At 49.3% G+C, this 27,994-nt stretch overlaps 10 protein-coding genes across 10 annotated transcripts; 6 read left to right on the top strand and 4 right to left on the bottom strand.

Annotated features, from left to right (window-relative positions):
• Nucleotides 1-71: 71 nt before the first annotated feature.
• Nucleotides 72-4,535, bottom strand: N7518_003083 (SKI complex subunit tetratricopeptide repeat protein SKI3; the record flags this gene model as incomplete). The annotated part of the gene is made up of 3 exons (XM_057184010.1): nucleotides 72-4,098; nucleotides 4,159-4,359; nucleotides 4,420-4,535. The coding sequence occupies 3 exons, from the start codon at nucleotides 4,533-4,535 to the stop codon at nucleotides 72-74; spliced, it is 4,344 nt and encodes a 1,447-aa protein (XP_057045460.1).
• Nucleotides 4,536-5,042: 507 nt separating this feature from the next.
• Nucleotides 5,043-7,475, top strand: N7518_003082 (sterylglucosidase 1; the record flags this gene model as incomplete). Its single annotated transcript, XM_057184009.1, has 4 exons — nucleotides 5,043-5,426; nucleotides 5,493-6,424; nucleotides 6,479-6,797; nucleotides 6,846-7,475. 4 exons carry the CDS (start codon nucleotides 5,043-5,045, stop codon nucleotides 7,473-7,475), a joined length of 2,265 nt encoding a protein of 754 aa, XP_057045459.1.
• Nucleotides 7,476-8,218: 743 nt separating this feature from the next.
• N7518_003081 (karyopherin MSN5) lies at nucleotides 8,219-12,373 on the top strand (the record flags this gene model as incomplete). Its single annotated transcript, XM_057184008.1, has 8 exons — nucleotides 8,219-9,707; nucleotides 9,762-9,886; nucleotides 9,935-10,006; nucleotides 10,060-10,284; nucleotides 10,341-10,444; nucleotides 10,505-10,763; nucleotides 10,822-10,964; nucleotides 11,020-12,373. The coding sequence occupies 8 exons, from the start codon at nucleotides 8,219-8,221 to the stop codon at nucleotides 12,371-12,373; spliced, it is 3,771 nt and encodes a 1,256-aa protein (XP_057045458.1).
• Nucleotides 12,374-12,985: 612 nt separating this feature from the next.
• N7518_003080 (putative NADH-ubiquinone oxidoreductase subunit GRIM-19) lies at nucleotides 12,986-13,648 on the bottom strand (the record flags this gene model as incomplete). The annotated part of the gene is made up of 4 exons (XM_057184007.1): nucleotides 12,986-13,034; nucleotides 13,108-13,260; nucleotides 13,397-13,503; nucleotides 13,598-13,648. 4 exons carry the CDS (start codon nucleotides 13,646-13,648, stop codon nucleotides 12,986-12,988), a joined length of 360 nt encoding a protein of 119 aa, XP_057045457.1.
• Nucleotides 13,649-13,868: 220 nt separating this feature from the next.
• trm10 (tRNA (guanine(9)-N(1))-methyltransferase) lies at nucleotides 13,869-15,098 on the top strand (the record flags this gene model as incomplete). Its single annotated transcript, XM_057184006.1, has 1 exon — nucleotides 13,869-15,098. The coding sequence occupies one exon, from the start codon at nucleotides 13,869-13,871 to the stop codon at nucleotides 15,096-15,098; it is 1,230 nt and encodes a 409-aa protein (XP_057045456.1).
• Nucleotides 15,099-15,657: 559 nt separating this feature from the next.
• On the top strand, nucleotides 15,658-18,229 carry N7518_003078 (uncharacterized protein; the record flags this gene model as incomplete). Its single annotated transcript, XM_057184005.1, has 3 exons — nucleotides 15,658-15,676; nucleotides 15,790-17,354; nucleotides 17,411-18,229. The coding sequence occupies 3 exons, from the start codon at nucleotides 15,658-15,660 to the stop codon at nucleotides 18,227-18,229; spliced, it is 2,403 nt and encodes an 800-aa protein (XP_057045455.1).
• Nucleotides 18,230-18,597: 368 nt separating this feature from the next.
• N7518_003077 (uncharacterized protein) lies at nucleotides 18,598-21,298 on the bottom strand (the record flags this gene model as incomplete). The annotated part of the gene is made up of 2 exons (XM_057184004.1): nucleotides 18,598-20,055; nucleotides 20,090-21,298. The coding sequence occupies 2 exons, from the start codon at nucleotides 21,296-21,298 to the stop codon at nucleotides 18,598-18,600; spliced, it is 2,667 nt and encodes an 888-aa protein (XP_057045454.1).
• A 621-nt stretch (nucleotides 21,299-21,919) lies between these two features.
• Nucleotides 21,920-23,180, top strand: N7518_003076 (uncharacterized protein; the record flags this gene model as incomplete). Its single annotated transcript, XM_057184003.1, has 4 exons — nucleotides 21,920-22,455; nucleotides 22,515-22,803; nucleotides 22,865-23,101; nucleotides 23,175-23,180. The coding sequence occupies 4 exons, from the start codon at nucleotides 21,920-21,922 to the stop codon at nucleotides 23,178-23,180; spliced, it is 1,068 nt and encodes a 355-aa protein (XP_057045453.1).
• A 510-nt stretch (nucleotides 23,181-23,690) lies between these two features.
• On the bottom strand, nucleotides 23,691-24,284 carry N7518_003075 (uncharacterized protein; the record flags this gene model as incomplete). Its single annotated transcript, XM_057184002.1, has 1 exon — nucleotides 23,691-24,284. The coding sequence occupies one exon, from the start codon at nucleotides 24,282-24,284 to the stop codon at nucleotides 23,691-23,693; it is 594 nt and encodes a 197-aa protein (XP_057045452.1).
• A 1,870-nt stretch (nucleotides 24,285-26,154) lies between these two features.
• N7518_003074 (uncharacterized protein) lies at nucleotides 26,155-27,571 on the top strand (the record flags this gene model as incomplete). Its single annotated transcript, XM_057184001.1, has 2 exons — nucleotides 26,155-27,263; nucleotides 27,310-27,571. The coding sequence occupies 2 exons, from the start codon at nucleotides 26,155-26,157 to the stop codon at nucleotides 27,569-27,571; spliced, it is 1,371 nt and encodes a 456-aa protein (XP_057045451.1).
• Nucleotides 27,572-27,994: the final 423 nt, after the last annotated feature.

The following is a 27,994-nucleotide window of genomic DNA, read 5'->3' as shown; positions in this document are numbered from 1 at the left end:
GTTCATTTAGCCCTAGCGCCTGTACGGCGCTTGTTGTTGTGGAGTGGCAGGGTAGTCAACTCGTCGTCCGACTACTCAGGTCCATGGCCTGTGCGGCGCTTCCATGGCAGGAGAGGTTTGTCGTCGTCCGATTCCTCTGATTTATGGCCCGTACAGCGTGTCCACATGTTCCGGGTAGGCACATTGTGGCTCAGTTCCTCCCATCCATTGCGTTTCCACGGGGCAATCATGATCGCTCGGAAGGCGTCACCGACCTTGCCGGTTTGCGAGTAGGCTTGACTGAGGTCCTCAGCCCCGAGATTACCGTAAGGAGGCACGCTCCGCAGAGCGCGTTTGATAGTCATGGCGGCTGCGTACGGGTTTCGCGATGCTGCCGACAACTCCATCCACCCGGCAGGTTGGCCCGGTGTAAGCATCACGGCAGCAGTGGCATCACCAATGCGCCTGATGCTTTCGGGAACGGCTGCATTATCGTTGAGTCCCGTTGCTGAGATGGCACTCAGGAGTTTGATGATTTTAGCTCGGTCGTGGAGATCGATGTCATCACGCGAGATCATGCTGTTAAGGTCTGATTCAACTGCTTCAATAGCGTCCCGGTCCGCATCGAGGAGAGCGATGGCACCCAAAAGGGTGACTGCTCCGATGTGAGTAGGGTGGTTCATCACACAGTCAAGCAGTTGCTCCCGAGCAACAGACCGGTTTTCCTCACCACCCTTGGCCCACAGGACCTGGGCAAGAAGACAGACAACATCTGGAGCATTGTCTGCCTCTTCGAGGGCATCGCGGAACATATCGATGGCTTGGTCCATAGACTTCAGGTTGTAATATGCTAGACCAGCTGTCAGATGCGCAGACAGACGAAGCTTCTTGCAGGCTTCGGGATCGAATTTCTCCGCGTCTTCCTCCCCAGAGAGGGTAAGCGCGAGCTCGGCCTTCTCTGCTGCCTTTTCATATGAATGGCGTGCAAGGAGGACACGAGCCATATCTGCGTTTGCTTGGGAATACCTCGAAAGGGAAGCTGGGGACTCTGTCTTTTCAAACTCGTCTTCCATGCCTGCACAGACAACCTCCAGGCTAGACTCGGCATCTGCGGTCTCGCCCATTCTCTCTGCCAACAGAGCAGAAAGGTGCACAAACGGCAGGTTTGACGGATCCTGGATGCAGAGTTGGTGCAGTGCGAAGAATGGCTGAATGAGTTCGGACACATTAGATGAAGAGGCCGCATTCAGATGATCAAAGTGGGTCAGACTGAACTGGCGTTTAGTGAGAATATCGGATGAGTTTGAGATGTCAAAGGCATGCTCGAAGTAACCCCTCGCCTCCTGTGTCTCGCGAACAATAAGTGATACGAAGCCTTGGCCGACCCAAGCCAATGAATAGTCTGGGTCGGTGGCCTGCGCTCGCAAGAACGTCTTGTATGATTGGTGGCCTTCTTCGTGGAGGAGGTATAGTGCTCCGAGGTTTGTCCAAACTTGCGCGTTGCGTTCATTCAAATGCAAACTTCGCACAAATGCATGTTGGGAGACTTTGGGACTCATGCTTGCAGTGACAACACCCAATGCGTTCCAGAAATCGGAATTGCTCGCCTCCAATTCGATTGCTCTCTTGAAGCACCGCATGGCTGCTTTCAGGAACTTGCGAGACTTCTTACCTTTCTTGGTTGGATCCGGCTGCACAGTGCGATAGGCCAAATATTCAGCCCAACCAAGGTTGTACCAGGCAACTGCTTGAGAATGAGCATCATGCGCAGAAATATGCAGCGCACGTTTAAATGCGATTATGGATAAGTGAACGTAGAATTCAGCTGGCATCGACTCTTCGCTTTCATTGGCTGCGAGCCAATCAGTTCCGACACCATCAACATCGGTCATGACATCAAGGGCCATAGGGTCCAGATCGACTGCCAGTAAAGCCTTGCAGCTGGGAGCAGATAGCTTTCCAGCCTTAGCTTTCATGTATGAGAAGTTGGAGAAGGCATCGCCTACAGCCTTCCAAAAGTTGAAAATGTCGCTTTTAATCTGCACCAGGGAGGTGGCCACCGAAATAGATTGGTATGCGAGCTCCGCTGCATCATTGAAGAGACCTAGGCCAAGGCTCTTCGTCGAACTCTCGGTCAAGGTCTGAAGAAGTGCGAGAGTCACACCAATGTCACCAGGCCGAGATTTCAGGACATCTTCGTAGGCAGCGATAGCGTCATCGTACTGACCAAGCTCTCGCCTGACGTTTGCCAGCATATACCTTGCAAACCATACATATTCCTGGTCTTTAGCTGAAAGCTCTGGCTCCAATAGCTTTGCTTGCTCAAAGGCCTTGGTGGCGGCGTTGTATCGACCAGAGTGGTGGTAGCTCTCGGCAAGACCGACCCATGAGTGATAATCTGTTGGCTTGAGTCGAAGCGCTGCTTGGAAGGACACAATACTTTTGCTGTATTGCTGTTTGTTGACCTGAACCGAACCCAATGCCGCATATGGCCAGCTAAACCCTCGGCGTTTTGACCCAGGGGAAGGCCTAGCCTTGCCGGAGTCAACCACTCGCTGCGCAATTGCTTCGACAAGGTCCCATTCCTTCGAGTCAGCAAAGCCCCTAGCAAGACGCTCGGCGGCTTCAATCTCAGAGGTTGACAGTTCAAAAGCCTTGTGAAAGCATCTACGAGCTCTGATCTTATCTTTCTTGTAGTCTGCGTAGTAGAAACCAAGAATGGTATATGCTGGAGCGAAGTTCATATTCGCCTGAATGGAAGCAAAGAGGCTAGCATAAGCACCACTGCGATCTTTGCGGGCAGCTGGGGACGGATCAAGCTCCCACTGGCAGTAACCAATGCGGTAAAGAAGCTCAGATTTGAACTCTCTGTTGTCCGGTTGAGCTTCTTTTAGATCCTCAAGCGTAGCCTGAAGACTGGCTAGGCCACCTTCAAGGTCACCATGCAATGCCTCACACCAAGCAAGCTCTCCACGAATCTTGAGGTTAGAAGAATCGCGTGCAAGTGATCGCCGCAGGAAGTTGACAGCTTCTGCGTAGTCCTGATCCTCTTTCAAAATCAGACCAATCCCAAGTAGGCAATTGGACGAGGTTGGGTTCCGTTCAAGGATGCCCTCAAAGATTTTTTTCGCATCTGCGTGATACCGGGGGGATTGATAATAAATCATGGCATTGGCAAGTGCGTTGTTCAAGGCATCAATGGTGTTGGGGATCTTGACTCCACTGTACTTTATCAAGTTCTCGATATACAGTAGCCCCTTACGAGCAACATTGACCACGCTCTCATACTCTTCGAAAGAGAGGTAGACATCTGCCATTATGCGGTGGGCAAGAATTGAATCGCGAGCGGAATCCAAGCCCTCGACCATAAGTACGAGAGGGTCTTGGGTAACAGTTGCATCGTCATCGTTTTCATTATCGGGTTGATTGGCTGTGATTTCCTTGCCATCCTTGCCTTTTGTTTCGTCCGTGGGCTCCTTGGGAAATGGCGATAGTTCGCTCAATAAGAATCCTTTGAGAACCTGGGAGAGCCCAGATTCTGGAAAGAACTCAATGTACTCGCGCAGATGGCCAACGTCATACTGGAAGAGATCCTGAACATCTTGCCACCCCAGAAAAACTTTCCATGCAGGTTCGAACGGATGTTTTATGATTACCATGTCATGTGCTGCCTTAAAAACGGCTGCTCTCTTCGCCCCCTTCTCGGCGTCAGGCAGAACTCCGAGTTCCTCATATGCACGCTGAAACAACTTCTCCTCGTATTGACGGCGTACTGTATCGTCGTTGGTCCAATCAATCATTCCTTGGTAAAATTGGTCCAATCGGCTCTTGTTCGCTGCTTCCCTCCGAACTTCCTGGGTGACTTGTTCGATGCGAGCACCAAGACGCGTTCGGCGCTCTCCAATCTCACGATTGATAAACTCCCTTTCTTGACGCTCGGTAATCTCGATCAATCGCTGGTATGTTTGGGATGGACGGGGCAACCGCCCCTCAAGAAAATCGTACAGGGGTGAGCCCGGTATCTGAAGTTCCAATGCATGCTTGTGTTGAGAGGTCCCTCTGTTCTTCATCGACTTCGTGTATTTGTTAATCAGATCTTGGCAGCGTTCTTGCTCGTCGCTAGAAGTCATCAGCACTATGTCTTTCGTACACAGGAATTAAGAAGGAATCAATGCATACTTGTCGGAGAATATCTTTCCGAGAGCAATGACTGCCTTGTGATAACCATCATCGTTGCAGTCACCCTGTTTCTCATACAGGGAGATCAAGCCCTGCCAAGCCGTTTTATCGTTGGGGTTGATACTGGTCGCAGCGGAATAAGCGTCCTCCGCTTCATTATTCTTATTCAATCGATCGCTGGCGAGACCGAGGAAGACATTCCTAGAAAAAAATAACAAACTGAGTTAGTCATGTTTCATGAAGGATCAGGGATTGTCATACGCGTGGTAATTATTCGGCTCGCTCTTGATAAGCTCCTTGGCCTTTTCAGCAGCAGTTTGGTAATCTTTCGATTCCAAAGCTGCTCGCACGGCTTTCAATGCCGCTTTGCTCGACATTATTCCCGTTGTGCAGAGACAGCGGGGAGAATCTGTCGTGGTGGAGCAAAGCGGTCGGCTAGCTCGCGATACGTCACTTCTTATCGTTATCAAAGGTGGACACAGGTGATCTTCGAGTTGGCAATGAGCTCACTGTTGGGTTGGACGTCTGGATTGACAGATAAAAGAAAGAATCACTTTGAAGATATCACAAGAGACGTGCTGAACACAACTTGAGGAGTCAAAGTCTTCTGCGAGGTTTCTCGAAGTGGTCAGAATCACGTGTTCTGGTGACTTGCACGCAAGTATCGGGCAAGCTTGGCACTTGTGACCTTGGTGAAAGGTTACCAAGATTCGCTCGCACGCATTTCAATATTGCTAGTCGAGTTGAATCGGAAAGCGTTACCTATTTTCAGACCCACCGGCTGTGACCTTTCTATACTTCGTTTCTTCAACTTGCCCACCCTTGAACTCCCGCGTGACACTACGACCTCATTCAACTCGACCTTCGGTAGAACTAGAGCAACAATGGCCCCTCTACATCTGAGAGTCGAGGGACAGACCTTTCGAGACCCTCACAATCGGGAGGTTACGCTAAGAGGGATAAACCTTGCGGCTGATGCGAAGTACCCAAAGACACCCGACATCCCCTCATACATTGCCGAGAAGTTCTTTGACGGGGACAATGTCTCATTTGTTGGACGTCCCTTTCCACTGGAAGATGCCGATATTCATTTCAAACGGCTTCGGAAATGGGGTTATAACACTATCAGGTACATCTTTACCTGGGAAGCCATTGAGCATGCGGGACCGGGAGTTTACGACCATGAGTGGGTTGCATACACCATAGAAGTTCTCCGGATAGCTAAGCAATACGATTTCTGGGTCTTTATGGACCCGCATCAGGATGTGGTGAGTATATATGATCACCCGGGTAATAGCTTAATAGCTTACAACTTCATGCTAACCCCTTCTTAGTGGTCTAGGTTCTCGGGAGGATCTGGGGCACCGATGTGGACGCTCTATGCAGCGGGACTAAACCCTAAAAGCTTCAGAGACACGGAAGCCGCCTTGGTACAAAACACATACGATGTCCCCGCCGAGTTCCCCAAGATGATCTGGAGCACAAATTATACTAGACTGGTTTGTCAAACCATGTTTACCTTGTTTTGGGCTGGGCGGGACTTCGCTCCTAAGGCAATCATCGATGGGATGAACATCCAAGATTATCTCCAGAACCACTTTATTGATGCATGTGCATACTTAGCACGAAGAATTCATGAAGCGGGTGATCTTGATGGCGAAGTGATCATTGGCTGGGAAAGCATGAATGAGCCTCATCGTGGTATCATTGGTTTTCAAGACATTTCAGTAATTCCGCCGGAGCAGCAACTTCAACTTGGGACTTCACCAACCGCATTCCAAGCAATGCTCACCGGCTCAGGCAAGGCTTGCGAACAGACAACATGGGCATTTGGAAATTTCGGTCCCTACAAGACTGGCACAAACCTTGTAGACCCGGCAGGCGAGATAGCCTGGTTGCCAACTGACTACGATGATAGCAAATATGGCTGGCAACGAGACCCTGGGTGGAAACTTGGAGAGTGCATCTGGGCTCAGCATGGAGTTTGGGATCCGGCCACAGACACCCTTCTACGGAAAGATTACTTCTCAAAGAACCCTCAGACGGGTGAGCCACTTGACTATGACAGATTTACCAACACATATTTCTTGAATCATTACCGAGTATACAAAAATGCCATTCGAGGAATCTGGCCGGACGCAATAATGTTCTGCCAGCCACCTGTGATGGAGGTACCGCCAGATCTTAACGGCACTGCTGATGACGACCCTAATATGGTCCATGCGGTTCATTTCTATGATGGATTAACTCTTTTGACAAAACATTGGTAAGCTTTGGTCGAGGTACTTCAATTGGATGTCGGCAGTACTGACTCCTGTAGGAACCGACTCTACAATGTGGATGTTATTGGTGTTCTCCGGGGCAAGTACCTCACCCCTGCCTTTGCGCTCAAAGTTGGCGAGACGGCCATTCGCAACTGTTTGCGTGACCAGCTCAAGTTCCTCCGCGATGAAAGCCGAATTTACATGGGCAGTCATCCGGTGGTATTTACGGAGATTGGGATTCCATATGACATGGACGACAAAAATGCATACAAGACTGGAGACTATAGTAGCCAAACCAGCGCTATGGATGCAAATCATTTTGCACTGGAGGGCAGTACTTCCAATGGCTTTACTCTGTGGGTTTATGTCACGCAAGTAGGTGTATTTGCCCCTCAGAACATGAACGGTACTGACACGGCGTAGAACGACCACGAATGGGGTGATCACTGGAATGGGGAGGACCTGTCTATATATTCTCGCGACGATCTCGAACTGCCAGCAGGATCCACCACCTGCCCACTTGACACCCATTCCCCGGCCTACTCCGAAAGTCAGAGTAGCTCAACAGAGCCAAATATTGGACCTCGTGATCTCAAAGGTGCTTTGTCAACTCCCTCGATCTCCAGTGACCTCTCCCAGTCATCCTTACGACAGCAAGGCTATCGTGCCGCAGAGGCATATATCCGCCCGAGTCCAACATACGTGAGCGGAAAGTTGGATAGTCATGTTTTCGATCTCAGGAATTGTGCCTTTACTCTATCGCTGACGGCTGAAGGGGCAACCGCCACGACTGCCCCGACCGAAATATATCTTCCCGAGTTCCATTTCCCAGGGAGTAACATCGTGGTTGCAGTCAGCGGCGGCAAGTGGGACATTGACGTCCAGGACATCCAGGGTGTCAAGCTACAACGCCTGCGATGGTGGCATGCCGAAGGACAACAGGATATCAAGATTGAGGGACTTAAGCGCAAACCTGGGGAGTTTGCTAATCCTGGAGGCCAAGATGTCAGCTATCTGGAACAATGCCAGAAGGGCCAGTGTGTCATAATGTGAAATTGCTAGTTGTATCTCGAGAGTTGAAGTTCCTATTTGCCAATTTGAAATCAATTGCTTCATTATATTGTATTAATTTCTACTGCCTCTTCAGATCCAAGGGCATAAAATGGTCCTCCGACCGATATTGAAGCTCACTCAAAAGTGTACATATATGTGACAGGTCTGTCGGAGTATACAACGAGCGGGTATGGGAGATAAGATAAACAATGATGAGGGGCATAGCTCTAGCTATGATGACACCAAAATCACGTAGATCAGCATATATTATTAGCAAGGAAACCAAAAAATATCGTACGAGTTGTTACCTAGCTGATCCTCTTTAACATTGAAATACCTCCATCGAGTCATCTATCCAGTGCGCAAAGGTGGAGGAAGAGCGGACTCAGCGGAGCATCAACGGTGAGCGGTGTGCCCTTGTTGATCTTCAGGGAAAATTCTCAGCCGACAAGTCACCAATTGTCTTCTGCGAGTCTTCCATTTCGCGACCTTACTTCGCCAACTACGTGCATTGCAAATATATCGATTCATAACTTCGAGTCCGGTCCTCAACCTCGAACCACCCTACCCCCGGAAAGAGCGAGTGGCGCGTGTGGATGGCCATTGCGGTGTCCGACTGCTAAACTAATACCGGACGAGTCTTACCTATCTTCTCTGAGCTATGAGACGCGGCCTACTACATTAGGACGGGATTGAGACTTAATTTTTTTGTTCATCAAATACTTCTACAACGCGTCGACAAGATGGCTGCGGAGGAGTTGTCGGAGGGCGGCATGGCCGACATAATCCGTGCCCTGCAACTCATTCACAACCCTGCATCGTCAAACGATATACGAAAGGAGGCTTCGCAGTTCGTGGAGAACCTTAAAGCGTCTGATTCCGCGGCGCGAAATGGCTTCCTTTTGGCTTCTCGTATGGAGTATGAGCCCGTTGTCCGATACTTCGGTCTGACTCTCCTCGATCACGTTCTTCGCCAATACAACTTCACCAATCCCGAAGAAGCCAAGACCTTACGCATGATGATTTTGCAACTCGCCGAGAACGTCCGCCCCGAAGACCCTGCCTATTTCCGAAATAAGATCTCCCAGCTGTGGGCCGAGGCTGCTAAGAAGACCTGGGGGCTGGATTGGATGGATATGGATGCCAACATGGTTCAGTTCTGGGGTGCATCTCTCGTTCATAAAGAGCTTATCCTCGCTGTTCTTGAGACTCTTTCCGAGGATGTCTTTTTCCGAGAAGACATTGCCTCGTCACTACGGGGAGGTGAGCTCAATCGGTCGCTCATCGAGATCTTTACCCCTGCAGGCATCGTAGAGCAAATCACTGGGGATAAAACTAGCCCCACCATTCCACGTTGTGGTGAGGAGGGCTGGCTCGTTCGAATCGGCGAATTTCTTGACAATTGCGTCCAGAATGTCTCTAGCTCCAAACAGGCCCGTGATGCGGCCATAAAGGCTCTGGCCACTTTGAGATCTGCCTTGTCATGGTCCGTCTATAAAGCTGTCATTGCCTCCCAGGTTGTTCCCAGCATTTTCCGGGCTTTGCCTTGTCAAGATGAGCAGGTGGTTCTCTCTGCAATCGAAGCACTTCATGCACTTTATGGAAGGACCAACATCGGAACCGAAGACTCCCACGAGCTAGTATGTCTGATTTTTGAGTCAGAATACCTTGTTGTTCTTCGGGGGCTTTACGAATGGTCAATCGTCGGACCGGATGACGTTGATGATCCCAAATATCTTATCTCTAAAAAGCTCTCTGAGATGGTCTCATATATTGCAGGATGCCTGGAAGATGCCAAGTTCTTGGCCTCTACCATGGACCGTTTGAATCTGCCGCCATTCCTGCAATTCATGGTCAACATCATGCAACACCAGAGCCTGACGGTCTCCATACCTTGCTTGCATCTTTGGTCCAGACTGTTACAGCACTCAAAAATCAGTAACATGGACTTTGTGCAAGAACAAACTCCCCAGTTCTTGAACATTTGTACCCAGAGGCTTCTTCGTTGGGAGTGTCTCCCGACTGAATCCGATGATCCCACGGTGCAGTTCTTACTCGAGGACATTGATACAGTTCCCGAGCGACATGCATTTGTTGGAAATTACCGCCGTTACTGTTCCTCGATCATCGAAATTATCACCTTCAAGCGGCCCCAAGAAGCGGTGCGTGAAATTCTGGCCCGGGTGGACACCAATCTCGACAACTTGTATAGCGGCGTTGAGCCATTCAGCAGTGAGTGTCAACAATCTAATGAACTATGGACTTTGCGACTCATTAATTTTACAGTGGAAACTTTCACCAAATCCTCGATTCCTCTTATGCGAGCGGATGCTCAGTTCGCAGTGGTAGAGGCTGTCATCAAGGGCTACAACAAGTGGGTTTCGGCTCACGGAAAAGCACCACAACGTGATGTAAGAGGATGAAGCGCAGAATGAATCATCGGTTGCTAATTCTGACAGGAGTCTAAACGAATGGAATTAGAACATGCGGTGGAAAACTGGGCTTCAAGTCTGATGCTAAGGTCTTTTGAGGTATGTCATATTTCCCAAACCCAAGGGATTTTTCAACTCATCTGTTCATATAGGATCCGGTCCTTAAACAAAGAGTCATCAAATTGGCTGTCGACATCTCTTCAAGGGCTTTGGACAATCATCCAGGATTTGCGCTCAAGGTTCTGGAACACATTCTAATGTCACGCCTACCAGATCATTCTGAATACCCATTGTATTCCGAGGCTGTCAAAGAACTTCATGGATTGGCAAGCTCTGAACTTCGTCGGTTGGCTATGCGTTATGCAGACTATTTCTACGTACGTCATGTTCCACATCCCGATCGTCCAGTACTCTCTAACCTTGCCCACTGCAGACCTTCTATGACCTTCTCGAGCCAAAGATCAAAGAAATCACGCTGGCTAACCGTGTCGATGATAAATTGCAAATGGAATTGACTTCTATCTTGCTCATCATTATGTAACTCCTCTTCCCCTTCCTGTTGTCTATCTAAAATTGATTCATACTGACTCAATACAGGCAACGCGCAATCAATGCGGATCCTTATCTGCGCCAAAACCGACTTGAAGCCTTCCTCCAACCCATCCGAGAGTCATGGCAAGACGACCAATTTCGCCAGAGTAGCTCCACTTTCCCCGGGTTTTGCAATATGCTTGGACTGGAAAATGTCGGTCCATACATGCAATCTAAACAAGCACAGAAACTGGCAGACTGGTCCGAGGTTGCACTGGATAATGAAGGAAGGTTAGTCCAAGAAGAGATGACCAGAAAGTTCCAGGTAAGAAGCACAAATCTCATTCCCCGTGCTAGGGCCAATCTGATTCATTCTATTCTAGCTGTTGCCATTGCGTGGCACTAAGACTATGTTGGCCGTTTCCACAGATCGAGTCAAAAAATCTGCGCCAGCCTATGTGATCGCCTGCGATATGTGGCACGAATTGATCCCTCTCATTCTTCCCACTCTGCTGCAGCTTGTCAGGTAATTATTTATGCTAACGCTGACTCATGCCACCAAGCTAACTTTTAATTTTAAGACACGCCCATGCCTTCCACAATCCTGCCAATTGGAATATGGTCGAAGGCATGCAACCGGTAGTCGAACGTATCCTCACAGATCGATTTTGGCAGGCTGGTATTTCTATCGGTAGCCGCGACGAGTTCTACGCCAGAATCACAACATCAAAGTCTACACTTGAAGGGTTTGCATCATCGGTTCGAGGAAAAGTCAGAGCTGTCCGCGAAGCATGCTACTCCATGCTGTTCAGCATGAGCAGGATGCGAGAGCACTTCTATGGATTCGCCGAACTCCCAGGACCCCTATCTGAAGCATTGTTTGTTGACTCACCGCATCTATCCTCCCACCAGTTCTCAGTTCTTCTCAACATCTCGCGTTGTCTGATTGACGACTGCCCTGTGCAATTCCGCAGCCAATTCTTGCCTCCTATGCTATCGGCTTTGTTCACGAATATTGATCGTAAAGTCACCACAGAATGGGAAATCATTGAACAACGCAGGAATGGAATTTCGGACGGAGATCTCACTACGGAGATGAAGTCCGAAAGTGTCCTTCGCCAGTTGACTTACTCTGCTGTGATCATGGTAGCCAGTCTATTCGATCCACAGAGAGGTGGTAAACACTCCCTGACCCGCCAGCTACGCATAGAGATAAACGACCCGATACTGACGGAATGTGACTTCTCAGACCCAGATGGGGCTGAATCGGATCCTAGCGCACCCCTGCCGACACCGAACCTCTCTGATTCTATCCGCCATTTCGTCCTCTCCTCCCCCCAGATCTTTGAGCCAGTCATGCTCTTCTGTACGCATGCTCTTCGCATGCGCGATACGCGTAGCGGTAGCATTATCACCCGCGTCATTCGGTCAATCTTGCAAGACTTTGTGCCCACGAACGATACCCAGGACACCCAAACCATCGCGACCATCCGCGAGTTCATATGTACTGATGTCCTCACAGCATGCATTTCATCCGTACATGAATCATACTTTGTCGATATGCAAAAGGACCTGGCTCAGCTAATTGCATCAATTTGGTGTCTCTATAGCTTCTGCAGCGAGACCCCTCGTGCTGTTTTCCTGACTTTGCCAGGAATTAGCGCAGCGAAAGTGATCAATACGGAAAAAGCACTTCATCTCACTACCTCACCAAGGCTGCAGCGCGGATTAGTCTTGGATCTTCTTGAGCCCTTGCGTGGCATCAGTATTGCCGAGCAAGGGAAGATGCTGGGTTCTCGCGAGGAACGTCGTAAGGCTCGTTCAGCATTGCAGGAGAGGTACATGACCAATGAGATGGAGACTCAGCAGCAGAACCACCGTGTCGATATTAACGATGGTCCCGATCTTGGTGGTGTTGCTGATCTATTCGGATAGGCCAAACATCATCTGCTTTTTGGGCTGCGAAAGGTTGGGATATGCTGTGGTGCTGTTGGGCCTGTTAATCTTCATTCTACACGATGAATGGTCCCTCTCTATTCTGTACACTATTGACGGCCCGACTCCTATTTTCGCAGTGTCACATTTCGCCCTGCTTTCTGTCTAGATCTGCGTTGCAGCTTTATCAACTACCCCCGTCGTTAGCAACCAGCGGCGCTTCGCAAGAGACGATATTATAAAAAACACATATTATTAGACACAAATATATCACTTTCTCTACTATCAGCCTATTTGTAGTTCTAACAGGATATGAAGATTTTGAACGAGCAAAGAAATAAGACATATTGCAAAAGACCAAACTGAAGCCTTCACTAGGCAAGTAATATCTACAATGTTCTCCTCGAATTCGCTTCGAGAAGGTCACCCCAGCTTCCACCACAATGCTTCTAGCTCTCCCACAAACGATCAGAAAAGCCCAGTTCAGTCCGTATACCATGGAGGCAAGGGGTCACCCAACCAAGCATCCCAAAACACCGGCATCATACAGAGTCAAAAGGAGGTAACGGAGGTACAATATCGCTCAGAATAAGGGTGACATTGTCAGGCTGTCTATTGAGTGAGACTGGAGGGGGTATAGGCGAAGGTAGGGCGGATAAAGCTGTCAAGGCAAGCGAAATCAGTATAAACCGAGAGAATGATATAGCGTCCAATTGCGCTTTCATGAAACATACCGGTCGGAGTTGTAGACCTTGGAATCGGTACCAAGAAGCTCCTTCTCGCGCGCCTTGTCGGCGTAGTGCCGACGGACCTGGTCGCGGTCCTCCTCTGCCTGGAGGAGCGGAGTGAGGTGCAGACGAGACCACATCTTCTCACGGGCGAGCTCACTATCGTTCAAACACTTATCAGCCATTTAGTTCGCTTATTTCTTCAGCTAGCAGGTTCGCATCGGGTTCCAATTGCGGTTCGTTCTTTCGGATCGATCGGAGGCAGGAGGGGAGTCTCTTGCTGGGTGAAACGTACCGCTGCTCACGGACACCGTGGAAGTACTTGTAGAAACCGTAGACCATGATAACGTGCATGCCAATCATGTAGTAGGCGGGCTTGAAGCCGCGGGCAGGGAGGTTCCGCTATAGAGAGTAAGAAACGAAACCGTTAGCTTGGATGTCTGTGTGCTGGGTGCGCAGGGCCTTGGGAGCCCGGAAACTCGGTTGCATGGCTTACCTTGTACTGGACTTGAGCGTAGCCCCCCGCTGGGGGCATATCCTGAGGCATTGTGACGGTAATGAGCTGGTAAGGGGCTTAGAGGGATAGCGTGGAGTCGCTGTGACGATTGGAGAAGTTGGGTCTGGATAGTCACGTGGATTGTGCACAGTAATGAGGGCTGCGGCGCAGGTCATTGGTCGATGGGTTTCGGGGCGGGCGCTTTTTGAACTTTTGATCTACAGTCGACAGCCCACCTTTATTTTTTGCTTGCCAATTCCACTACACCACTATGGAGGCGCAAGAGCGGCCTCGAAAATTAGCCAAACTCGATCACGACGAAGATACCACACACGAGGAGCTCAGCCCGGCCATGACTGGCACTCATGATGTTGCCAGCAACGAGCCGGAGCCCGCGTGCGCTCAGATTGGCAACGAACCTCTCGATCTCTCGGAATTCACAGTTCACAATGATACAAAAACTGCCAATGAACCTACAACTCAAGATGCTCAGGGGGCCCCTGCTGTTATGTCGAAAAATCAAATGAAGAAATTACGCCGCGCGGAAGCTCATCAGCAAAAGCGCGCGCTTCAAAAGTCCCAGAAGAAGGACAAGATCATACAAAAGCGAGAGCGTCGCAAAGCTATGATCGCGGAGGCACGAGAAAAAGGCGGCGAGGAAGCTGCCAACAAGCTCCTGGTCTTATGGCGGGGCAAAAAAGCCAAGCACACCAAGTCAACACTCTTACCTCTTACATTCGTGATGGATTGCGGCTACGACGATCTGATGTCTGATAGAGAGCGCATCTCATTAGCTGGTCAGCTCACGCGCTCATACTCGGACAACAGCCGCGCACTCTACAATGGGCACATGATATTCTCGTCATTCAACAAAATACTGAAGGAGCGATTTGACACCGTACTGGCATGCCACAAAAACTGGAAACGGGTTCGCTTTCTACAGGATGACTTTGTACGTGCTGGCGAGCTGGCCAAACAACAGATGACAGCCCCGCGAGGAGGTCAACTCGCCGGACCGTTCGCTGAACAAACTGATGCGAAGCCTGAGGACGGTGAAATCATATATCTCAGCAGTGATAGTGAGAATACTCTGACTGAGCTGAAGCCTTACAGCACTTATATTGTTGGAGCACTAGTGGATAAAAACCGACACAAGGCAATTTGTTACAAGGAAGCGGTTGCAAAGGGCATCAAAACTGCCAAATTGCCTATCGGGCAGTACATTCAAATGGCCCATCGTCCGGTACTGGCCACCAACCATGTCATTGAGATTATGCTTCAGTGGTTGGAACTTCGTGACTGGGGCAAGGCGTTCATGAAGGTTATTCCTCCCCGGAAAGGTGGCGCTTTGAGGGCAGATCAGAAGCAGGGCGAGGAAGATGTCGAGAATGGTGATGAAGATGTGAACGAAGAAGATGCCGAAGCAGAACAGATGAAACAGCTAGAGGAGATTGCAGCTTTTGAGGAAGGAAGCGAGGACGAAAACGAAGAGAAAGAATAGCGTGAACTATCCAACGAACATGTTGTACATATTTTAATGCCCAAAGGGAGGTAGTTAGCGGTTGAGATATCCATGGATGAACATAAGCTTGTATCAATAGTCTGGTATTGGTTGTCGTGTGCAAGGTGTGATCTACTTAAGTTCTGCTATGCCTTTTTAATGTTCCTTTTTAATGCTTCACTAACCTTTCCCAGCTCTGTAAATCCTGACTAGAAGGTAACAAAAGACAGTGAACAATGATAGAACATCCGTGAATGTAGAAAGCATATTGCCTATTTCGGACTAGGTTGCCCAGGCAGGCGGTATGCTTACCTCAGCAATTAGCCACAACAGCCACGACCCTGCAATCTATGACGGAAGCGATTTTTATTGTGATTATTGCACTTGAGAAGACTTGCTTTTGCTTCTTCCTATCCTTTTCTTGTAGGCAGAAGAGGCTTTGCTACGGTGCCTATTTCTTCCGCTCTTTCCTATCTCATTTTTCCTTCAGTTCTTCTTACCTCTTTTCCTCCTCTCAACTGCCTCACGAATTTTTGTTTGGCAGCTGCCCCTCGCAACCATGTTTATGCTCCGCAACGGTAAGCAACGCGCTTTTCATGCCCCGCCAAACTCCTCCATATAAGGCCATTTTTCTGTTATTTAGTATTTTGAACTAGTAAACTGATCTCCGCCTCTTCTTCTAATTCAATAGTGAGCAAATTTTTGTTTGGTGACGCTTCGAAAGAAACCATCATCGAAATCCCCCAAGGCGAGCTGTATCTCGTCCGCCCACAGTCGCCTAAAGGCTACTCTGAGCTTATCTTCAAGGACGCCGCTGCCACGATCCGACGTACCGGACAGGACTTCCAATACCAGCTTGTCATCCAGAGAGCCTATGAAGAGGGCGAGGAAGAACTTGCGGACGACGACGGCGAGCAAGGCGCCGGCGACGGCCTCGATAAGGACGAGAAGGTTTTCCTCCTGGACCAGACCCTCCACTTTCGCTCTGAACTCCGCGACGGAGGCGCAAAGATATTGGCCTGGGATGACCTGAGCGGCGACGCTGGTGATCTCTTTGAATTCATCTGCGACCCTTCGGTCCCAGCGGATAAAGTTGCCACTTTCGAGCTTGCCGCCCTCCAGTGTCAATACGAACGCAAACACCGTCGCAGCGCACAGAGGGCTACCGAGGCAGAGTTACAGGAGTTCTCATACAACGAAGAGAAACCCATTCCAACTGCGAGCCCGGTCTCTTCGCCGACCAGAAATTCCTTTACAGCAGAGGATTCAGTTGCAGCGATGACAAAAGACGTGGAATACGCTCAATCCAAGGGCCAGATCAAGACTGCCACTCTTGAGGAGGAACCGACTACTGCCCCGCCATCTGCAGCCCACCCCGAAGCCAAGGAGATTCTCTGCAAGGAAAACGCCGAGCTGCATTTGTTCGACTTTTCCACGGGAACCTTTGTGCTCCAGGAGTCGGACATTGTTGCGACTGTCTCAGAGGTTGGTACTTGGCAGTACTGGCTCCAGATTTCTGGCAAGGATAAAGAGTGGTTAGGACAAGCTGTCGTCGCCGATATCAACCCTGTCTTTAACTTCGAGTATCTTTCATTTATCTTCAACCATTACAGTGAAGATGGCTCGGCGTACTCATGGCTCCTGCGATTCAAGGACCAAGCCTCGGAAGAACGGTTCCAGGAGGGTCTGATGCAGGCGCTATGGGAACAGCTGAACGAGTTGAAGTGGACTAAAGTCAAGGAGAATGACAGAGATTATGTTCTTGATGCCTTCCAGGACCTTACCATGGAAGATTCCGAAGACAAGCCAGAGGAAGAGGTCGAGGAAGAAGAAGAAGAGGCCGAAGAGGAATACGATGGCGACCAGGACGATGCTCAGCGCAGTGAACACTATGACAGCGATGAAGAGGAAGAAGATATTGTCACGCGTGATGCAGACGGAAACGTCAACTCGCAACTGGCAGTCGGCTATAAGCATGATCGATCATTCGTTGTCCGTGGGTCCAAGATCGGTGTCTTCAAGCACACCGCTCACAACAACCTTGAGTTCTCCACGACTATTTCAAAGGTCGAGACCCCTAATGGCAAACTCTTCAGCCCCAAGAAGGTCATGCTCCATGCCGAGGATCAGAATATGATTCTTCAGAATGGAGATGATCCCAACTCGCTGTTCAAGATGGATCTGGAGTACGGCAAAATTGTCGACGAATGGAAGGTCCATGACGATATCGCCGTGGAGACATTCGCTCCCGAGAATGTAAGTTGTCTCGCCATCTGAAATCTATCTCTGGATAAAACTAACGAAACACGCAGAAATTCGCGCAAATGACCGCGGCGCAGCCATTCGTTGGTGTCTCCAAGAACGCCCTCTTCCGCATCGACCCTCGTCTTTCTGGCAACAAGCTTGTCGATTCTGATCTCAAGCAGTACGCCAGCAAGAATGACTTCTCAGCTATGGCTACTACTGAGAAAGGATACCTTGCTGTCGCTTCTAACAAGGGTGACATCCGCATGTTCGACCGTCTGGGCATCAATGCTAAAACTCATATCCCGGCTCTCGGCGAGCCGATTATCGGTCTTGATGTGTCCGCAGATGGACGCTGGGTGCTGGCAACTTGCCGTACCTACCTTCTCCTCATTGATTCGCTCCAAAAGGAAGGCAAAAATGAGGGCAAGCTCGGATTCGAGCGTGCTTTCGCGAAGGATTCAAAGCCTCAACCCCGCCGTCTTGGCTTGCAGCCCGCACACGTTGCCCAGTTCCAGCACGAGACGAAACAGCCTCTTTCGTTCACCACAGCACGTTTCAACACTGGTGTCGACTCAACGGAAACTAGCATCGTCACCGCTACCGGTCCCTTCATCATTACATGGAGTATGAAGAAGGTTATTGCCAACCGCAAGGACCCGTACACCATCAAGCGGTATGGTGAGAATGTCATGGCTGATAACTTCCGATTCGGCTCCGACAAGAATGTCATCGTTGCTCTGCCAAACGAGGTCAACATGGTCGCCAAGCGTACCTTCATGAAGCCTACGCGCGAGAGCATCGCTGGTCCTGCCACACCAAACCGTGCGCGCAGTGGATGGAGCAGTCGTCTTGGTAGGGATGAAGTTGTCAACTCGCCTTATTAGTCTGCAAATTATTTTCCCCAGTCTCTCATCGGCCCCTAATTTTCCTATTTTTGTACCATTACCCATACCCCCTGATGTTTTGTGCTTTCCCGTCTTTTCCAATATCGTGATTTCTTTGCGGGGGGTTTTCTGCTCTTCTAACGCCGCTGGAGATCTCCTCTACGTGGGGTTTTCTTCACATTCAGTACTTTGTCTCCCATTGTTTGGGAGTCCTTTTCCTACGTGATGTTAGTTTGGAGCTCGAGGGTGGTACTCATTAAACGAGATCTTTTCCTGCAAGGTAGCTAGCTAGTTCGGACAATTCACAAGTGAAATATCCCATTAATTACTTATCCTGGAGGGTTCTTGTCCATTGATAACCATCCTCGTCAGTCATTATCTACCATCTGGCGCTGCCTTCTCTTTATGGCTTCGCGACACTCATGACAAACCCAGTCCGTTAATTCGAGAGATTTGCCAAGCATACAACTCCGCTCCATCACCACCTTGGCAGTATTACATTTCCTGCACCATGCGTAAATGAACTTTCCCTTGCCACAGACTGCTTTGGAAAAATCTTTAACTGTATGAATACCCAATCCATACTTCACTACTAGGCGAAGAGTGGGGTATCGACGACAGAACGGACATCCCAGCACCGCAGGGTTGATCACACAGCCTGCAGAGTTGTACTTGTACCACACTAACAAGCAGACGCTACACATTTTTTGGCGGCAGCCATCCCGTCCACAGGCTGGGTATAAGCACATATATCTATGGAAGCACATCGAACATTTTGCGTTGCTTGCTTTGCTGATTGCGACTCGGTCCTGGAGGATTGAGATTAGCGCCTTGGAATTGTGGATCAGTTTTCCATTGTAGCGTAGCTGGGACTTAGATGAAGGGGAAAGACTGATTCTGGAAAGGAATCCTTCACTGCCCATTCTACTGATGGTTTGGAAGATGGAGTCGTCCCGGAAGGGCCATGCTTGCCGGTCATTTGCATCTTGGACTAGCCAGGAGTATGTGTTCTCGGCTGATAGTGCATGTGGTGTCACTTCGATCTTGGCTGTTGGGACAAGGCCTGACGTGCAAGGGGGGCAGATGAAGTCTGACTCTTTGAACGCGGAAGGCCTGTATTCTTCGGGCCAGATCATATGATTTGAGCACTTTTTACACTGGACGGTTGGGGCAGGAGACCCTTGGCTTCGACAGTAATGGCATTTCGCGAGAGAGGCCACCAAATAAGGGCTATAGATAACGTATTGGGCTCGGCAGGAGATTGATGTACATTCGACCCAGGTGACTCTGGAAGTGGCGGTTACGTCCTTTGAGACTCCTGTATTGATGCATATTTCCTTCTCCTTCTCGTCGACGTATTCGCCGAGGCAAAGACCGCATTTTCCATCGGCTCCCATTATAGTGACGGATCTAGGATACTCACACTCTCGGCATGTCACTAGTGGTCCAACTGATGCGAGTGTATTGTTCGGAATCCATGGCACTCGAGCTTTTAGTTGAATCCAGATCGCCTGTTCCAGAAGTTTGCAAGTAACCAGACGTTCAAACAGTATTCTGTCAGTGGGATTCAAGATCCGGGAGTGGTTGTCGGTCAGATCCATATCTAGATGTCTCTGGTGTGCTTCATCGGCGTCGATGAGAAGTGTCAAGCATCCGAGATTCCATGTCTGCGGCGTCAAAAGGTCATTCCATTTATCTTTGAATGCGAGCATCTCCTGCTCTGCTGCTTTTAAAAGAGGCACAATCCCCATACGCAGACTGAGGGTAGCGAGAAGAGCAGCAGATCGAGGGCAGTTTCGTTCCCGGTTCAATGGTGTGGAGAAGGACTTTCCAGAACTGTTTATTATATTTTCCCGTTACCAGTACCAATGGAATCTTGGGCACATGATCGGAATTAGTATTGGATATATGGTCAGGCATATCACGCGCCGATGACACGATAGTCAATCTGGTCAGGATAGCACCATACCGCCGAAGGACATCGGGGTTGCAAGATCGGCCAATTTGCAAAAGCTCAGATCGAGTCAGATCTGAGATGTCTCTCTTCCTCCTCTCTTCTGCGCCATAATTTATGCTGGCAAAGCTCAGTGTCGGGTCAAGGAAGACGCAAGGATACATTTCTGTGTCAGGAACACTGTTGATGAGAGATGCGATCTCTTCAGCAAAGTCTGGCATAGGGGCTGTCTTTCTGGGAACACATTCTTTCATGACATTCCCAGTCAACTTCACCCTGGTGATGTTCTCATTGCGATCTATCCACCTTACAATGGCCCAGAAATATGGATGGGTGCTCATACCCTTTTCATTGTCAAGACACTCAATTTCGCTGACCGAGATATAGCGTAACAGCTCTGCAGAAAAATCCTCTTCTTGGTCTTCGTCGATGGAGAAAGGAGCTTTCTCCACTCCCATCCATGCTAGAAGCAGATTAATAGTCACCTTAGCAATGTCCTTCGGAAAGTAACTTTTCACTTGCACACAAGTCCCATCTGTCCTGGTAGACAGATAGGTGTACCAGGCAGCATTCCCTTCCGTCACAAGTTCATTAAGGATAGAAAAGACCTGTGCTTGTTTCGGCCCATCTCGAAGGGTATTACATGCTGACACCCAATCCACACATGCGGGACCATATTTGGAGTAGGATCCCGGGGCCAGCAGGGCAGTTTTCTCCATTGACGTGGGATACTGATGTAGATCAGGGCGTCTCTCAGCGTAAAGAAATATCAGTGTTTTCGCATTCGCGCGCATAATTTCGCAGGCTTTTGCAAGAGCTGTCTTGACGGCCGTATGGCACTTGCGTTCCCTAGTTATGTAGAATCTTTTAACGAAAGCGATTAGGTCGGGTTGTTGCTCTTGCGAAGGTTCATGTTGCCCTTGACTCCACCATCCTGACCATTCGGTGACCCTATTGTATTCGTAGTCGCGGTATATGAGAACCCCGATTCGTGAAAAGTAGCCCTTTTGATCGGAAATCGAAATTATTTGAGGGAGAGAGATGTTCAGCGATTGTAGATAGCAGTTTTCATGGCTTGACGCATCGACAATGAATAGTAAGTCGTGTTGCTCCATTTTGGCGATATGGAGATCAGAGAGAAATATATGTTTACTATATGAAAGTAGGTGATGAGACACCCCGAAATGAAATGATCAAAGAGAAGTGTATGTCTATAGAAAGGTACCAAATCTCTTATACAATCCAGGGGCACTGCAGACAGCTCTGTATCAGAATGACCTCACAAAGAACCTCTGCATCCGAATCCCAACCGAATTCCTGTCAACTGCAAATAGTATGCGCTCACTAGTATATCCAAACCCCGAATCAGAGCTCGCGAAAAGTAAAGATCATCTCTGTCAGGTGGGGCTTTCCTATCATAGCTGCCGCTTTTATGAGGGCGCTTAGAGTCAGGCTCGAGTAAATATCAGTCCGGGCCCAGACTCACTGAGTTGCTCAGAGTCATCACGTGATGATCAGTGACCTACTTTACCGAATTCAGCAGCATGAATGTTCGAATTAGGATTAGTATCCCATTCTGACGTAGAATCTAGATGGGATTTAGTTTTCAAGGACTCACCTTTTTTTAGCAGCGTTTTCACGCCGATTGGTGTTCTTCTACTTACCCGCACAGCCTCGTCACCCATTCTTTGTGTCTTTCTACTACACTCTCATACAAACTAACGCTTATCATCAACATGGAAACTGGTTCATATGACCTGGATCATTTTTTCAACTTGGACACCGATCAGGGACGTCCTAAGCTAGACACCGGCCAGGGGCGTCCTGCGCTTGCCGGCAATGAGATTTGGGTTATTCTCCGAGCCCTACGTCCTGTTCCTTCGGACCCGAAATCGTTGTATTTCTACTCACCTGACTACAATCCAGTCATCTCTGATGAGGAACTATTAGACCTTCGGATCCAGTTTCATCATCTAGATATCGAGACCGGCGACGTTTCACCCTCGTCTATTCCTTGCTTCCTTCCAAAGACCGATTTTCCCGAAGTTTTGGAGGCAAATGATTTCTACCCTGATATGTTTGGAGGTGCAGAGGAGATGTTATCCTATTTGAAGAGAGATAATAATCGTAGTGCCGGTAGCCTTGATATTTTCCCGGAATGCCTGTCGCTCGATTTCAATGCCTTTTCATTCGAGGGAAGCGAGGACCTCCAAGATAAATTTGGAGATTTGGAGAACGGGATACCCAATAACTACGGCTGGAGTAGCGATGAGTAAGTTTCTACCTTTATGCGCAAATGTGTGCTACTCTCCTGACTTTACTCTTCTTCAGGGAGACCTTCCACAGGGTATGTGTTGCTCGTGACGGCTCTTGTATAGGTGAAAAGTTCGAAGCTTTGAAAATGGTACCCTTTAGCCTACGGCCTTATTGGCCAAAAAAACTCGGTACACCAGACAAACAGACTTATATATGGGCTATGGCTGATGTCGGTACATGTGGCGATAATTCGCGCCCCTCGAGAGATGAAGTCGCAGCCCTAGCATGTACTATGTTGGATTCTATGTGGCAAGAGTACCTATCAATCCGCGAGGAACAACCACGCCGAGAAGACATGTTTCCGGTAAGCTAGCTACTTCGTCAGGAACATCTTTGGTGCCTCATAGTACTCATACCTGATGCAGACACTGCTTATCATTTTCGACGAGTACGGACACTCTCGGGTCCTAGCTGGATATTTTGATGGGCAACTCCATGTTCAGTTCACCCGCATTTTGGATTTCAAGGAATACGCCGTAATACCGCCCGAGGACACGCCATACATTGATACTATCGACAAGGGCAAGCTTTATGACATGCTAAATATGCTTGCTAAATGGTCATGGCCCATCCCAGTGGCAACCACGAAGGAATACACTGCGGTAATCTTGGATCTTCCAACACATGATCACCCAGACACGGAGCTCGCTGATGATGATTGGCTACTTGTCCAAGGTGTGACTGATTAAGGGGAAGGTGATGTCCCCTCGGCGATGTTACGATCCAACGTTTGCTTTGCTTTGCTTGTTTGTTTTTTTGCTTGTTTGCTATTGCTAAGCGAGAGTTGGTTGTTTGCATCGTTTACAAAGCGGTCAGGACTCAGCTATAAGAACTGGCTCATTCCCACTTTGCAACTTGCTTCCTTCCTTTCTCTCCCTATCTTAGTTATTCTGAATTTAATGCACTCTTCTATCTTGCAAGACCCGGCACGTCACAGGCGACGGTAATGGATCAGAAGCAGAAGAAGATGAAAAGGAGGAGATTTGATGGCATGGTTCATCTTTTGTCGGACCCATAGCATTCAGCTGGCTAATTTAATAACTACAATTGTCTTAGTTATCAGAATAGAACCATGTACCCGCTGATAGGTAGCGATTTCTTGGTTACTACCTAGGGGCCTGATGCACATAGCAGTGTCGAGTAATACCCATCAATGACAATATCGGCTGACCTAGTTCTTTCTAGCCGCACTTAGGTACCTAATGTCGGGCAGGCCTGAAGCTTGTTCGCGCAGAGCGGGCGAAATAATCTGCGGGTAGAGTTAGGTAGTATCAAACTGAAGCGAACGATTGGGCCACACCAGGCTCGGAGTTCTTGATCATTCCTGGTGGCTTGGAACACGGGATGGAATAGGTTATTTACGCCCTTGTTGGATCCTGCCGTTACAAAAACCTTCAGGCCGAGTGAGGCGAGGGTCAGGATAATGCGCTTCGCGGTTCTGGTCTTTCCTGTACCAGGGGGGCCAACACTTCCATGACCAATGACCATCTTTCTCAACGAGTATCCGTTTTGCTTGTTCCCTGGCAAATTTCCAAAGCACTTCGTCCGGCTGACTGCTTCCAGGGCCTTTAATTGCTCGTTAGCCGGAAGCAAATTTGGAGACACGAAGGCAGTGATTGCGAGATCCTGGGTGGCATCAATATACTGAAGTTCACCACGAATAAACATAGTGAAATCGACCTTGAATGAATCATCATCGTTTATCATGAAACCCTGGGGATTGAGGTCCTGGACCCGTAATGTGTTGTCTGGAATGTCTGGGTTTCTGATCGCAAATTTCACCATTGTCGAGGCGGAGAGGGTGGGAAATTGCTGAGCATTGAGTCACACCGACGTACCACCAGTCGTTACAGCTGGCCTTGCGAAGGCGAGCTTTGTGGACTCGCTCTAAATTGAAGATTTCGCTGATGGACGCACGCTGGTAGTCACGTTCGTAGAACCACCAGGCCCGGGGAACGGGCTCTTCTTGACCATCGACGGTTCTGCGGACTAGCTTTGCTAGCTGTTCAACTCCATCAAAGACGCTTTGGCCGTTTCGAATACTCTTCTGTTCGTAAGGCACCCAGATGACTGTCTCAGAGTCTTGCCAATGGACAGAATTAAGGGCTTGCCAATTCTCGCGCTCAGCTTGAACGCTAGGCCCATCCGTTGCTTTGGAGGGCATTTATGGGCGACGAATCGTGCCACTACGACAATGGGACTTTTTGGCTCACCGCTCTAATCTATGGGCGACGAACCGTGCCACTACGACAATGGGACTTTTTCTGCCTCGCAGAAAATTAGTTAGTTAGTTAACTAACTAACTAATTTTCTGCGAGGCAGAAAAAGTCCCATTGTCGTAGTGGCACGATTCGTCGCCCATAGGCATTGCTGCCGGGGCCGAGGGCCGAATCTTGATGAACGAGATCAAGCCGCCTTTCAAATCGAACTGGCCACGATGCTGATTGACAAAGTCTGCTTCATCTTGCCCAAAGCCGGTCTCGATTGAGCAGTTCTTGGCCGTGAATATCACTTGGCCTCGTGCTTTGTTGTGGAGTTTGAAGGCCACACGGGGTTGCTGGAATTTGAGCACAACGTGGTATTTGCCCGAGAAGAGCTTATCGCCAACAGTCAGTTGGCATGGCCTCCAGGTGATCACCTTGGCCCACAGTTCGGGAGGGCAGTCGTGACCAAGTGGCTTATCGAAAGGCGGGGAGTGCAATTCTGGCCATTTCGGCGGCAGTGTCGAGCTCCATTGCGCGAAGGCGAAGGTGGGGGAGAAACGGGGGAAAGCACTCAGGGACGAGAAAGGGCAGGGGAATCACTGGGCAGGGACATGCCGTGAGTTTGATATCAGCAAGCAGCAAGCGAGTGGCAAGTAAGCGAGGATCATTCGATGGCTGTGAACAGGAGAGGAGATGACGAGAAGAGGATGGATGAGGAGGTGATCGGTTAGTCAACGCTCCATCAACACTAGGTAAACGCGCGCCTTCCTAAAGCCGACAACATAACGCGCGCCTTCCTAAAGTTGATAACATAACGCGCGAGTCACAGGACACGCCCCCACGAAGTCATGTCCTCTGTCAACCATCTCACTTTTCCTCCCAACCCTTGCTCCTCCCATACGTTTTGCTCTCACGAGTCGTCGACCGACCGTAGCTTCACAAAGTGTCTGTAAGCCTTCCTACCTTGTCACAGCTATCGAGGTTACTGACGAAACCGTTCATAGACTTCGAGTGCTGCTGGATGCTCTGCCAGCTCGCACTGTTCAGCCTTTCTTCCCTGCCCTGTCCCCTGCCCTGTGCCCTACCCTTTCTCGTCCCTGGGTGCTTTAGAAAGGCTCTTGCTCTGCCGCTTCAAGTCGACCTTGCCTGCTGCAGTAAGTTCAGTGCCAGTTTGGTCCGATGTACCAAGTTCTAACCGTCTCAAGACCGGTCAAAGCTCCAGCCTCACGAACTGTGCCGAAGCCAAGAGTCGGCTCCTATACCATAATGGACAACGGTACCAAATAATCCGACCTTGATCGAAATGTCATCAGAAAGCTGACAAGATATATAGAATGGTTTAGGACGGCGATGAAGGAGGCAGGACTCGCCTCGACCCATCGGCGACATGAAGAGCTGAGAGGCACAATCAAAATTCTCAACCCCGACTGGAAGGCTACGACGTGGCTGTCATGTTGAAGGAAAAAAATGTCAAGAAGAAGGAGCTTGGCGACAAGGAGTTTGAGGCCATGAAAAAGGCATACTTTGAGGCGGCTGAGCAAAAAGCTCCCTTTGGTAAATCCGCTTCCAAGGCGAGATTCAGCGATATCCCTGGTTGGGGCTCGGGTTCGAAAGTTCAAGCTGGCCATTTCATGACCTTGAACATCGTCTTCAAGTACGCAGACCTCAGGGATCTGTTTTTCAACCACACTGCCACAGGGAAGATACTCGCTATCGCCAAGAGAACCTTGACCAGTACAACAAATAAGTTGGCTAAATATCGCGACTGGGTCCAATACGTCGAGGAGATCGAGCTTTTCGGGAGACGGCCATCAGGAAATCCTTTCCTCGGCGTTTTTACATCTACACGTCAAGCCCAGCTACGGATTCTTCCGCCGGCCAATGAAGGTAGCCCGCGTCGTCAAACCCGCAGTCAGGCTAGAGGAGGCGCTCAAAGAAGCCCCTCCCCGGAAAGCGCACGAAAACGCCAGAAGACTGATTCTTCCACGGATATGGTATCGACGTCTAAAGTCCCGTCTCCGCTACTCCGATCCATCGCTACCGACCGCGAAACCCTTTCGGATGTGACTCGTAAGTTGGCGAAGTTGCACCTGGACGACAGATATGCTGAGTTCGGGTCAAACGTTAGCACCACGAGGAAACACTTGAAGGAAATTTCCGATGAGACCGACACCTCTATCGGCACTTCAGCACTTGTGAAAGAATGGTCTCCAACCTCTCCTACTCTAGCAGATCAGCCCGAAGGGGGCATATCAGAAGACAATGTGAATGCATCATTTGTCTCTCTTTTGAGCGAGATATGCCTATCGCTCAAGTCTCCCCTGTCATGGATAGTAGACAAGCCTAAGTTCAGGTTCTGCAAGGGCAAGGCGGAAATTGTCGCGTTTGCGGATGGCCAGCTTAGAGGGAATCCCGAAGATCTCAAGTTTCCGTACGTAATACTTGAGGTCAAGCCATACCACTTGCGGTCATCCCATTTCGGATCTCTGATGAGACAAATCGGCATGGAAATGGTTACCTGGATTTCTCACTGCGAGCAGGCTAAGAAACCGCAGCGCCGGTAAGCGCCTTCCTCACTATGAGTCAGTCAAATGCTAACTTTATAGATATGTCCTGGCTGGTCAGTTTGGCTTCGAGATGTGGATCATACTCGCAGAGCCTACGCCTCAGTACCTGAAGTTCCTGATAAATGGCGGTGAAAAAAGGCCCAGAGCGTTTCTCCATATCCACTTGCACGGGCCTCTCAACATCTTCGAGAGTGGAGATATGCTTCTCTTCGGGTTTTTAATATCCGCGATCACTCACGAAATCTCCAAGGAAGTGGTCCCAGGCTATGACGCAGACAGAAAGAAGGAGGAGAGATCCTGACTTTGTGTTGTGAGAGATCGAAAATTCGTTTCTTCTATGTCTGGGCGAGAGTCTTCCCTCGCAAAGTTCCCATTTTCCCGCTCAAAGTACTCTTCTATTGTGTCGTAGTCAAAGCAAAGTCAAAAGGCAATAAGTAATAGCAGACTAGATATACGCCTTACTCGTGTCTCTCCAAGGACAGCCTTGCTTGCCAATGAGTTGATATCGTAGGTCACCCCATCCTCACCTCAGTGGATTCCTCGGATGGAATCAGTCTATACTGTAAATTAATAGATTGATTAATCAATTATCTAGCGGGTTCCTGGGAGCAATCTCTTTTGTGGGCTTCTCGGCCCGGAGGATCTGGCGGTTCGTTAAACATGCGTTCCGGTGCGCGTGCTCAATGTAGAGAGAACCTATGCTTCGCTATTATGTAGAATATTA

Source organism: Penicillium psychrosexuale (assembly GCF_028828465.1).
Source record: "Penicillium psychrosexuale strain IBT 29551 chromosome Unknown utg000002l, whole genome shotgun sequence".
Taxonomy (NCBI): Eukaryota; Fungi; Ascomycota; class Eurotiomycetes; order Eurotiales; family Aspergillaceae; genus Penicillium; species Penicillium psychrosexuale.
The sequence above is the reverse complement of the archived record's forward strand: the minus strand, read 5'-3'. Positions and strand labels throughout refer to the sequence as shown.